The sequence below is a fragment of the Corella eumyota genome, chromosome 6 (assembly GCF_963082875.1).
Source record: "Corella eumyota chromosome 6, kaCorEumy4.1, whole genome shotgun sequence".
NCBI lineage: Eukaryota > Metazoa > Chordata > Ascidiacea > Phlebobranchia > Corellidae > Corella > Corella eumyota.
Window position 1 is genome coordinate 4,587,686 of NC_137495.1, and position 11,695 is coordinate 4,599,380.

General features: G+C 31.2%; 3 protein-coding genes across 3 annotated transcripts; all 3 read left to right on the forward strand.

The window, feature by feature from the left end:
• Nucleotides 1–195: 195 nt before the first annotated feature.
• Nucleotides 196–5,240, forward strand: LOC145754830 (solute carrier family 22 member 1-like). The gene is made up of 11 exons (XM_082570965.1): nt 196–1,565; nt 1,741–1,903; nt 1,992–2,095; nt 2,296–2,450; nt 2,715–2,886; nt 2,962–3,103; nt 3,245–3,366; nt 3,601–3,815; nt 3,975–4,157; nt 4,423–4,561; nt 4,633–5,240. The coding sequence occupies exons 1-11, from the start codon at nt 1,378–1,380 to the stop codon at nt 4,700–4,702; spliced, it is 1,653 nt and encodes a 550-aa protein (XP_082427091.1). The 5' UTR covers nt 196–1,377; the 3' UTR covers nt 4,703–5,240.
• Nucleotides 5,241–5,463: 223 nt separating this feature from the next.
• LOC145754668 (NADH dehydrogenase [ubiquinone] 1 beta subcomplex subunit 9-like) lies at nt 5,464–6,379 on the forward strand. Its single transcript, XM_082570768.1, has one exon. It carries the CDS (start codon nt 5,511–5,513, stop codon nt 6,126–6,128), a length of 618 nt encoding a protein of 205 aa, XP_082426894.1. The 5' UTR covers nt 5,464–5,510; the 3' UTR covers nt 6,129–6,379.
• On the forward strand, nt 6,354–11,170 carry LOC145754666 (protein kintoun-like). Its single transcript, XM_082570767.1, has 15 exons — nt 6,354–6,490; nt 6,591–6,756; nt 6,904–7,046; nt 7,302–7,479; nt 7,607–7,726; nt 7,826–7,977; nt 8,246–8,441; nt 8,517–8,660; nt 8,762–8,906; nt 9,071–9,189; nt 9,421–9,601; nt 9,821–10,055; nt 10,189–10,329; nt 10,393–10,474; nt 10,545–11,170. The coding sequence occupies exons 1-15, from the start codon at nt 6,407–6,409 to the stop codon at nt 10,844–10,846; spliced, it is 2,388 nt and encodes a 795-aa protein (XP_082426893.1). The 5' UTR covers nt 6,354–6,406; the 3' UTR covers nt 10,847–11,170.
• Nucleotides 11,171–11,695: the final 525 nt, after the last annotated feature.

Sequence of the window (11,695 nt, forward strand, 5' to 3'; positions counted from 1 at the left end):
GTTGGATAACGAAGGGTTACGTTTTATTGAATTTGTTTGTAGGGGTAATAAATTTAGCAAGGGAATTCAACAAAGAGAAATTTTTACATTTAAATTTACGTAGTTAAAAACAAGTTAGCTGGGCATAAAAATAATGCTTTAATAAGGGTATTTAATGTTTATATGTAATTGTAAAAATTAAATTAACCTAGTAGCTTAATAGGCATAGCCAGTCAGAATTTATGCTTATAAAAAGGATGTATTAAAATCTTTTAAAAGGAAGTTAATTTTGAGTATATGATTGGCAAAATGACAAAGCATAATGTCATATTAGCCAGTGGGTCCAATGCGTATATTAAACTTGTTAGATGGACAGTTTTAGTCCAAATTTGACACATGTCGAATAGTATATATTTATTATCAGTTTAAATGTGTTTGACATATGGAATTTATTAAAAAACGCATCTGTTTTCGACGTTTTTGGTGTGCACTAATCAGCAGTGCACCACAGAATAACAAACTCACAAAATAACAAAGAAAAGAGAAGAAACACAAGTGTTTTTAATAGGGCAACGTTTTTTAAACGCTGACTAAGTAATGTTTTAACGTTCTCTTTTTAATGATTTCGTTTCTTTGTTTGCTTAAATGTATAAGTAAATAACTAGGTCATTCTCGCTTATGTTAAAAACTGTCAAGGGCATAGACAGAAAGGTTCTAAATGTTTAAAACAGACACAGGCCCAAGAGTACAGGCGACAGTAGGGCAGTTTCGTTGTGTTAGGTTACGCGTTTTTTGCAAGATTTTAATGTGCAAGTGTGAATGTGAAAATACTGTAAACGGGCTTTATATATTCGTGAATATATTTTGATTATAGTAAAGTATATAGTGTTATTTTTTAAGCGGCTGTTAAAAATGTAGTCGGGTGGTAAGATATAAGCCGTACTTGAGTTTTTGTTGTTGTTTTTTTTAGAGTCGCACTCAAATAAACCACCTCACTTTACGCTCGAACAAACACTTTATTTAATTTATCTATTTCGGTCATCTGTCGTTGACGTATTTCGTTCAAAGGTCGATAACATCGAGCGACAACACAATCCACAGGCAACATAAAAACAGCTTTCTCCTAACATCTAAATACGCGGTTCTGTTGTTTGCTAGTGCTTGCAACATTTTAGTTAAGGAAAGAATATTCACGTTTAAATATCCATTAAAGTTTAAATAAAGGGGCATGTAAATGGTAAAGTTTCTGCTCTATTGGAGTACCGACATTTTACATTAACTATAGAACAGTGTACTGCTAACCATAAACTTCATGTTGTGTTAGCAATTTTAGTTGAAATAGTATAGTTTAAACTATCATTAAAGAACAAAGAATTGACAATAAAAATTGGATCAAAAATGTCGTCAAAAGAAGAACTATTAAAGCAAATTGGCGAAGATGGTTTGTTTCAAAAACGGACAGTTATAATTATTATTTTATGCTCAATGGTGAACGGACCTATGTTAATGTCAACTGTCTTTTTTTCTTATGCACCTGATTTCATATGCAAAACAAACTACAAAAATTTCAATTCAACGACGCCAAGGTTTTTGTTAGCAAACTACATTTTAGACAAAAATAGGCTCCATATAGCCAACTTAATATATTAGCTAAATATAACTACCCTGCATTTGAAATGGGAAATCAAAGTGTTGTTCTATTATCGTTTTTTAGGTGTGCTGATAATGTATTTTAAATGAATGTTTTGTGTTTGTTTATAGCATTTATCCACCAGATTATACAAACTACGCGACAACGGATACTTATCAATATCATAATTCAACAGAAAATGAAGTTAACGAATGTGAGGTGAACACTAATGGTTCTGTTGTGTACTGCACTGAGTTTATCTACGATGAAAACATCGTGACGGCATCAACAGAGGTATGTAATGTAGGTTGACCTACAGTGTGCTATACCGACTTATATTATACCTCGAAATTACAAAGCTAACTGATAAATTGTTTTTCAGTTTGGTTGGGTTTGCGAGAACTCTTGGAAAAAACCTTTAGTTGCATCATGCATTATGCTTGGTTTTATGATCGGTTCTTTATGCGGTGGATTTCTGTCTGACAGGTAATATGTATTTTCGCAACAATTATAATTGTAATACGTTTAACGAAGTAATGGGATCATGCTTTAAATTACAGCGTTAACAAAAACGCCAAACCACCCAAACCATAAGAATTAAGAATGCAATATGCGATTAAAAGGCGAATAAATCGTTTCTTTTCTAACATAATTCTAACATAATTTTAACAAGATGGTATTTGTAGATTTGGAAGGCGCTTGGCGTTTGTTGGCGCATATACTAGTATTGCATTGGCAACTGTACTTACATCGTTAACACCGGTTTGGTTCGGGGTTCACATTTGCATGATACTTTATGGCATGTCAGCCGTTGTTAGGGCTACCACCGGTACCATACTAAGTAAGTAACAAAATAGTACTTAACTTACGATTCATAAAAACAAAAATATATACAACAAATTTACCAGATCGTGTTTATTTACTTCTAATTAGTAAATATTGTGGCAAAAGCTTGTAATAATTACCAGTTTAACACTGTTCAAATTTGTCTTTTTGTTTTACACGCTGTTAAATTATAGCTTTTGATGTACAATTAACCCTGCTTTACACTAATTTTATGCCGACAAAAAATTTCCAACAATAATACAATATTTTAATGTTACAGTTAATGAGTTTTCTTCCAACAAAATAAGAGTACAAAGGAATGTATTTACTCATGTTGGTAGTTCTATTGGATATTCATTTTTACCTTTGTTTGCTTATATATTACCAAACTGGAGAAATATGATGTTAGCCATTGGAGTATGTCAGCTGATCATTGTTATTCCCGTAATGCTGTAAGACAAATATTGATTACATCTTTCAAAACCGCTGGAATTATTAGCAAATGCTAATAATATAATTTTAAACAGGTACATAAAAGAATCTTTGGGGTGGCTAGAAATTAACGGAAAAACAAAAGAATATAATAAGCTTTTAAAAGAAATTCGAGAAATGAATAATCTAAACTCTGAAAACATATTGAATTCAAGAGAAGACTCCCCAGAAAAACAGGTTTCTGTAGAATATGTCCAACTACACTAAAAAATTACTAACAATACAAATATATTTAGGATTATATTGGGGTACACATTTTTTCATAACGTTTGTGAATCTTAATTAAGTAATCAAACAGTTTTTTTTTTCGTGTTACAGAAATTAACCAACGTAAAACCCGCCCCTGTTAAAGATCCCAATCGATCGAGAAAGTTTTCATATGTTGACTTGGTCAAAATTTCCTTTCTCAGAAGGCGTATGTTTATTTTAGGCCTCTCCTGGTAAGACTTGTAAAGTTTATGATATGGCGTATTTTATTGCACCACACGAGTTTTATTTCGCAATGTTTATTGGCGTCGATGTGTGAAATACCTGAGGCTAAAAATAAACCCCACAACAGTTTGTCAGTTAACTATATTGCAACACTAAGTTTAGTCCTTTTTTCTAGCAATGGCGTCTAATTTAATATAGGTATTTACAGCCCACTGTTTAAATGGAAATAACTATTTTTGCAGGTTTGCAGTAAATATGTCTTTCTTTGGGTTATCAATAAACACAAACAATCTAGGCGGGAATCGTTACCTCAACTGCTTGTTTTCCGCCTTCGTCGAATTTCCAGGCAGCTTGCTTGCTATCTATTCGGTTGCTAAGTTAGGGGCTAGAATGGCGTATGTTACATGCACATCTTTGAGTGGGTTGTGTCTTCTTTTAACCCCTTGCTTCCAAGCAGGTTATTTGTTGTGTTTTTTTGTAAAATTATTATTGTGTAACACGTTTATTTTTATTTTAAAGCACTGTTAATCCTTATTTACCGTTAATATAACTTCGAAATCAATTTCAGAGTTAAATGTTTATGACAATTTACATTTAACTTTTTTTTATATTTTAGTTAATATATGGGCGGGTGTTAGTAGTGCAATGGTTGGCAAATTGTTCATAACTTGTTCCTTCTCAATACTTTACGTATTTACTGGTGACTTGTTTCCCACTTTATTACGAACACAATCTTACGGAGCTTGCTCTTTTATTGCTAGATGGGCAGGTGTTATAGTTCCTTATGTCATCTACATTGGTATGAGCATTTTTCAATGCGCTTATACTTTTTAAATATTATTCTAAGGGTCATAAGCATATTACATTTAGATGAAACGCTTCTAGTTGTTGGTTAATGAAAAAAGCAAACACAAGGCGCATTTTAGAAGCGTTTAATGTTTGTACATTGGATATGATTAATAATTGACTATTTAGATATAATCACCTATTTAACTTGTATTGTTTAGATGTGGTAAAATACGCGTGTTGGAACATTAACAATTTTTCCTGTTTTTACTTTATAGGCGAGGAGGTATACCAAGCCATACCATATTTTATATTGGGATCTATTGCTCTATTGGCATCGTTTGCAATGAGTTTTCTTCCAGAAACTAAAAAGAATCCATTACCTGACACGCTGGAGGACGCAAAAGAACAAGAGAAGTAATTTTTAAAAATGTCTTTATTTTTATTACAAATTTTAGAGATTTACTTACATTTTTTTTACTTTTTAGACATCGAAAACGAATTTCAGCATTGTGTAGAAGGCCCTTGACGACTGACGAAAATGAAAATAAAGTGTAAATTTTTTTAGGCAATGTAACAACTTTTTGCTATTGTAGAAGACATTTAAACATGCGCTATTTTTGTTTTTTTTTGACCAAAACATTTTTGCCAAATGCTTTTGCTTTGTGTAAATGGAGAATAATGCTGTTTTGTTTTTTTTCTTGGAATTGTGCGTAAACATATGTGTTGTTTTATTTAGGAGATATATATTTAAGGGTGGCTAGTGACATTTTAATCTATGTTTTTTAATATTTTTTATTGAAAAACATTTTATGCACCACACATTTTGGTTCAATTTTGGGTGCTAAAAATCCAAGCTTGATGCATCTGATTAGATTTGTTTTTACTGAATTTTGGGTTGAAAAAATGTCAACATATTTTATATATAACATAATACAGTTATTCTTTGACTAAAATTAAATTGCTTTATTATTCCTACATTTAAGTTAATCAAAAAGCGGTAAAAATTTTTGGCAACACTGCTTGTTTAAGGGTCAGGGGTTAAATTTTTCGTGTTGTTATATTATATAGTTATTTCAAATTTTAATAAACTTTTTCATAAAATAAACGGGAAAAGTCAATAAACTTATTACCAGACAGAAGTATAAACACAATTTTGGGTATAGTTCAGAGTAAAAGTCAGTTAAAATGAGATTGTTATATTTTTAAAACAAATAAAAAAGAATGTTCCAGACTTTTGGACTTTCCAACGAAACGGAACTGTTGACAACCTTGAGTTTGAATTAATATTTTTTTAACATGAAATTATGCTCAGGTAACGCACCGTCTGGCCAGGTAATAGGTAAATTAGGTTGTTTTAATCAAAATGGCAAACACTGTGACTGCCAGCTCTCTGTATAAATTTGTGGCACATAACAAAAAGGTTTGCCAGTTGTATAAAAGAGCGGTTCGACATCTTGAAGCATGGTGCGAGCCATCTGGAAGACATGTCTTCGCGTATGAGCGTACATTGCTCCGTGCTCGCTTCGATCAACACAAAGACGAGAAGGACATGGTGCGTGCCACGCAACTCCTTCGACTTGCAGAGGAAGAATTCTGGCTCAATCAACATCCAGCTCCATATGTGTTCATCAATGAACCTGGAGGAACTTCATGGGAGCGACCGATCAAAAATCAACTTCCGGAAGGAACAATGGATACATGGGAAGCTCCCTACAAAGCCATGTTTCCAGATTATTTTAAAAATCGAGAAAAGTGGTTTGAGATTCGTAGAGGCACATGGGAAGGCGAGATGAAATGGTTGCAAGAATGGGACAAGCAGAACATAAATGATGGAGTATCTATGACCGATAAGTTTCCCGCGGCAAAAGAAAAAGATGGTTATCCTCCTTTTTGGTGGAAACACGTGACCAGAGCACTAGAACAACCGGTTATAATGGAATGGTTTCCTTACGATGAGGACAATCAACTTACAACTACTTGAATATGTCTTAAACTATTTTTGTGTTACATTTCTTGATATTTTTGAAAAATTTTAATACCAACTGTTGTATGCTAAAGAGAAGATTGAAAATTTTATTAAACTAATTTTATTAACTCCAGTTTTGAACAAGTAAAAACCTGAATTTAAAACTGTTGTTATATTTATCTTTTTTTTTCAAAATGTAGTTATTAATTTATTTAGAATTTTACAGTTCAATTAATAATTATTTTTTTCCTGGTGCGTACATTTAGCATAGGTATTGTAAGCTAACGAACAAAATGTCAAAGAAACAATTTGGTGACAAGTTGGATGAATTGGATTTAAGTCATGAGGAGATTGACAGATTGACAAAATGCATGAAGGTAGAATTTATATTTAGCACATTCAACTATATATAAATTTTTTGTTATTTTTATTTAGATAAATTTATTAAATATTTCTTTGTGTTATAAAATAATTTAGGATGAGAAGTTTCGAGATTTGTTGAGGGATTATGCTGAGGAGATTTCCGATCCGGCAAACAGGAAGAAGTATGAGGAAGAGATTGCTTTGTTGGAGAGGGATCGGGGCATGGATGTCAAGTTTATTAACCCCAAACCGGGGCATGTGTTAAAAACAAGCATAAATGGTAAATAGGTTTAACAAATTTAAAAATCCCAAAATAATGACATTTTCATTTTTAAATATAAGTACGTAAATTACGTAACCTACAGAAGGGATTTTAAAGTTATAAATATGAGTGTTAATTTAAATTAATATTTTTTTTATGCCACAGGTAGACAAAAATGTTTTATTAATATTTGTACGAATGAGAACTTGGTTAAACCTCAAAGCAAAGCCTCGATGCAGGGAAGTACAAGAGGGATGCAGTGGTCAATTCCACACAGTGTTTCCCAGTGTAGGGAGGATATTGATAAGGTAAAATTTCTTGAAGAAATTACAATTAAAAACTAACTAATTAGCACATAATATTTTGGTACATTGGTTTGAATTGTTAGTTATTTTTAGGTGCCAGTTTGTTTAAATCATTAAGTCATTATTTAAATTTAGAATGCTATGCAAATATATAATACAGTGAATTCAGAGTAATTTTGCAACTTGGTACTATATGGAATTTTGAATGAAATTGCCAAAGTTTTCGGATAGTATTTGACTTGATTTTTTTTTTACAAGGCTGGGAACAAGTGTATGGTATATGATGTTGTTTTTCACCCAGACACTTATTATTTGCTTAAAAAGAATGCGAGGTTTAAGAAAATGATTCACGATACAGCACTGGATGCTGTTGAAAGACAATTTAATGTTAAACTTGATAAAATTAATGTCAAAACTCCTAAAATGACATTCAAAGGTAAATTTGTTCAAGTTAGATTTTTTTAATCTTCAACTTGTGCAACTATAAAATCTTTTAAAACTTTAAATAATTTTTATAAAGAATAATTTTCTAAAGAAATCTTGATTATCATCTGATTATTAAGGTCTTCCCACTTCGTCCTTAATCAGAACTCCACATCTAGATGGTGTTCCTCCCAAAGACCCATCCCTAAAAGATGTGGATGCAAGACTTAAGACTCCATTTCCTGATGACATTGACCAAAGTAAGATGTCACTTTTCATCTTAAACTTTTTTTGTCAAAAATTGAAATATATAATTTTTTTTTATAAACAATAGTAATAACTTTTGTTCATTTTGCTAGGCACAAAGCAAAGTGAATCAAGTTCTCAAAAAACTGAGATGAAAGCAAATCTTAAAAAAGTTTATTCGGACACAAAGACGAATGGAAAAGTTGAAGATGATTTTATTGAACCTGAGTTTAGTGTTATGCATAGAGGTTTCTTTGATATTCAGGTACAAAAATAAAACAAAATAAAATAGTATTTGGCCAATTTTTGTTATAAATTATTACAGTTATCATCGTTGTCAAAGTACTTTTGTTTTTATTGAAAGATTTATTATTTAGCAATTTTTTATTTAATAATATTTCAACCTGCCAATGTCAACTTACGACTGGGTCAATGTAAAAAATGATACCCTATGTTTAGGCAAAACAAATTAATTCGAAAAATTTATTACATAAATATATATTTGCATTAAAATTCTAACCTTTTTTTTCTAGAACCACACCATGGATGGTTCTGGTGTCCAAGACACCCGACCGAAGGAGTTAGTTGTCAACATTGACCTCCCATTGTTGAGTGCCGCCAACTCTGTCAACCTTGAAGTTTTTGAGAAAACTTTGCAGCTTGAATCTGTCAAACCCGCTAAATATAAACTTAATATCAACCTTCCCTATCCAGTAGATGAAAACAAGGGTAATACTCTGTAATTTAAATTATGTTTTTAAAAAAAATTAAAAAGACAAATATAACAATCTTAATTTTTTCTAGGATTTGCAAAATTTGACAAAGCAAAGCATCGGTTATCTGTGACCCTGATAGTATTACCCCCCTCTGACCCCCCCAAACTTTTACCCTTTACCTCACCCCCCAAAGTCACTGAAGTAGAGACAATACATAAAGTCAACGGAAATGGTAAGTTTTAAATAACATATCAAAATAGTGAATTCCCAAGGTTTTTTTTAAGCTCATTGTTTGCTAGTTTTCTGGGAGTATAAACCTTTTTTTTATTGTAGAAGATTTAAATTTAACCAACAACAAACGAACAGTTGAAGAACCAAGCAACACCAGCACAAAACTTAACAGTGCAAGTCAGACTGAACCAGACTCAGAACCTGAGAATAAAATGCCTCCAAATGAAAACAACATTCAACCAAATGAGTAAGTTAATATTAATATTCAGAATTCATGAATTTAATAAGAAATAGGATTTTTTGTTTTTGCAAAGGAATTTTTTTTTTTTTTTGTCTTTGCAAAGGAAATGGAAAAAAAAGGCTATTTATCATATTTATGTGGTTTTTCAAAATAAAATTACTAATTAACAGGAAAACAGAAACAAAAGAGGAAAAGAAGAAGACAGAGAAAGACCAACCTTCATTTGAGGAAAATGAAAGAAGACATTACCAACAAGGTTTAAACTGGAGAGATGATGACGATATTTATGGTTAGTTTTTTAAAACCTTAAAATTTACTAATTTTTTTTTTACTTGTTTAGGTTATTATGTTTTATTTGTTTTATGTTTTATTTAAGATTTTTTTTTTTTTTAAATTGTTACGGTATTGTTTTTTTTAATGTGGGAAGCCTAACCTTACAGCCTAAGCATTAGCCACTCAAACCAGTTCTAAGTTACCTTTTACAAAAAAACTACTTAAAATAAAACCTATTTGATCACAGTTGATCAACCTGATAGTAATGGACATCTTTTGCCCTTGACAAAGAATTCAGCTTTCCTAATTGATATGGTGATGAAGTATGAAGGTCTAATACGAAGATGTCCTCAATATGCTTTTCACCAAGATGACAGTTATGTCAGTTTCATTATCGAAGTTGCTCACATCTTCGAAGAAAGCTTATGGTAAGAAAGAAGATATAGATTAATATTTAGTTTTATGTTTAAAAATTTGTATCTCCTGATTGGCTTCAAAATTATTTATTTTTTTGTTTATTGATTTGAAAAAAACCTTACCCCGGAGCATTAAATATTTTTGGCAAAACTAGAATTTCTAAAAAGTAATGGCCAATGAGTTAAATTATTTTTACCTTAACTTATGTCAACAATTTGTATAATTTTCAGGTATGCAATCTATGACAACATGATTCAGTTTTGTTGTTTGTCTGAGTGTTTGGACAATGACATGGTCAACTCCGTCTTTCAACTTTGGATCGAGTTTGAACCTGACTGCCAGATTGACCCCCAAAGGTCAAGGGTTGACGTGTCGGGCCACAATGCTGTGTTTTGTTTGAGGAAAATGGAATCAAAGAAAGAATGGCAATCTGTTAAAGCTGGGTTTGATAAGGAAAATTTAAATGTAAGAAAATCTTTAAAAAAAAACTTTAAATATTTGTTTTGAATGCTTACAAAATATTTTTAGTTTATTTTTTGTATATTTACAAAAAAAATCTCATTCTTAACTTCACTTTAAAAATTACTTTTTTTACTAGATTCGACGATTTTCGACGCAGCGCAATGTTTGCGAATTGTATACCCTGGTGCACGATCATGCCAATGGTGTGAAGCCCACACCAATATCTGTTTGTAAAGTGGTTAAAGAAGAAAACAATTTACTCATTCTTGAACTAGAGGTAGAGAGTTTAATAGATTTATAATAAAGGGGCTATATTACTAAATTTTTGTAAATTTTTTAGTCGATATTTGACAGTGATGCAAAGTTAAGTAATGAGAAAGTAACACCACCATCAAATGAAGAAAATCCTGTATCTGTATCAGGTAAAATTTTGTCTGATATATCTACATATCAGTTTTTAAAATAAAAATAATATTTAAAACTTTTTTTTAGAAAATCATACCACTGACAGTTCATCCCAGCCAAAAAAACAAACTAAAAATATTTCATTTGCCGATGGTGTTAAGGAAAACATGAAAAGAGCCTCGATGGCCAATGGTGGCAGTAAAGAGCCAGATAGTGATGATGACAGTGAGGATAAAAAAGTTCACCCCCAAAAGAGAGGGGCTCCAGCTGTACTGACCTATCAAAATGCAGACGGCAGTGGTCGAGAAATTGTGGTTGACCACTCCAGTCATTCTGCTGTGTCGTTGTCTGCTGACTCACTTATATACCAGTTGGACGATGATGTGTGAAAAAATGGGTAAATATCAAAAGTTTTAATCCCCTAAAATTGATTTGAATGGATATTACTAAAAAAAGTAATTTAAAATAAAATAATGCAACTTTAACTGTTTCTGTAGTGCTATTGTAGTAAATACTTATTATATTTTGTATGTGTGTTTTTGTTTTTGTATTTATATACAAATGTATTCCAAAAAATATTTTTATTTTAAAAACCCTGGCTTGCAAAAGTTGACATCAATAATTTTAGTACTGTGTTATTTTTTATTTCACTGTGTTTGGTATTTTTAAGTTTGTTTTATTCATTTTTCTATTTTAAATTTTTTTGCATTTTAGTTTCATAAATAAAATTTATTTTTTGCTACAAACACATAAACAATACTAAAATATTTAGTGAATGCAATTATGTAAGACTGTAAGTGTATTGTATAAGAAAATGTCCATACGCCGCGTTAATAAGGAAATTTAAATTGAACATTCAAGTAATTTCACGCATGCAGAAACAAAATGCATTCAAAAATCAATTTGACCAATTGCGTATTGCAAAAATAACAGAATGACGTTTAACATCTGGTTTTCGCGCCATGTATGATGCATTATCTGTCTACTCTAAATAAGCGAAATGCAAAACCAGTTTTAGCCGGATTTCCAGCGTTGTTGTCTGCTTTCAATTTACGGTATATAAATGCAGTAATTACTTTTTTGCTGGCAGGTCAGATTAAAAAAATAATAAATGGCATTTTGGATTTTATAAAGATTTAATTTTTAAATTGCAAACAATACTACAAAGATTTCGATGCATTTTTTAAGTTAATTTTCAGGTACAGCAAATGCAAAAAGTCGATACTTACAAAAAATCA

Bases quoted from the DNA above. Each gene is read 5' to 3' on its own strand.
- LOC145754830 (XM_082570965.1), top strand. From the start codon at position 1,378: ATGTCGTCAAAAGAAGAACTATTAAAGCAAATTGGCGAAGATGGTTTG. The intron at 2,096-2,295 runs GTAATATGTATT...TGGTATTTGTAG, and splicing joins GGTGGATTTCTGTCTGACAG to ATTTGGAAGGCGCTTGGCGT. The intron at 2,451-2,714 runs GTAAGTAACAAA...TTAATGTTACAG, and splicing joins TACCACCGGTACCATACTAA to TTAATGAGTTTTCTTCCAAC.
- LOC145754666 (XM_082570767.1), top strand. From the start codon at position 6,407: ATGTCAAAGAAACAATTTGGTGACAAGTTGGATGAATTGGATTTAAGT. The intron at 7,978-8,245 runs GTACAAAAATAA...TTTTTTTTCTAG, and splicing joins GAGGTTTCTTTGATATTCAG to AACCACACCATGGATGGTTC. The intron at 8,442-8,516 runs GTAATACTCTGT...AATTTTTTCTAG, and splicing joins TCCAGTAGATGAAAACAAGG to GATTTGCAAAATTTGACAAA.
- LOC145754668 (XM_082570768.1), top strand. From the start codon at position 5,511: ATGGCAAACACTGTGACTGCCAGCTCTCTGTATAAATTTGTGGCACAT.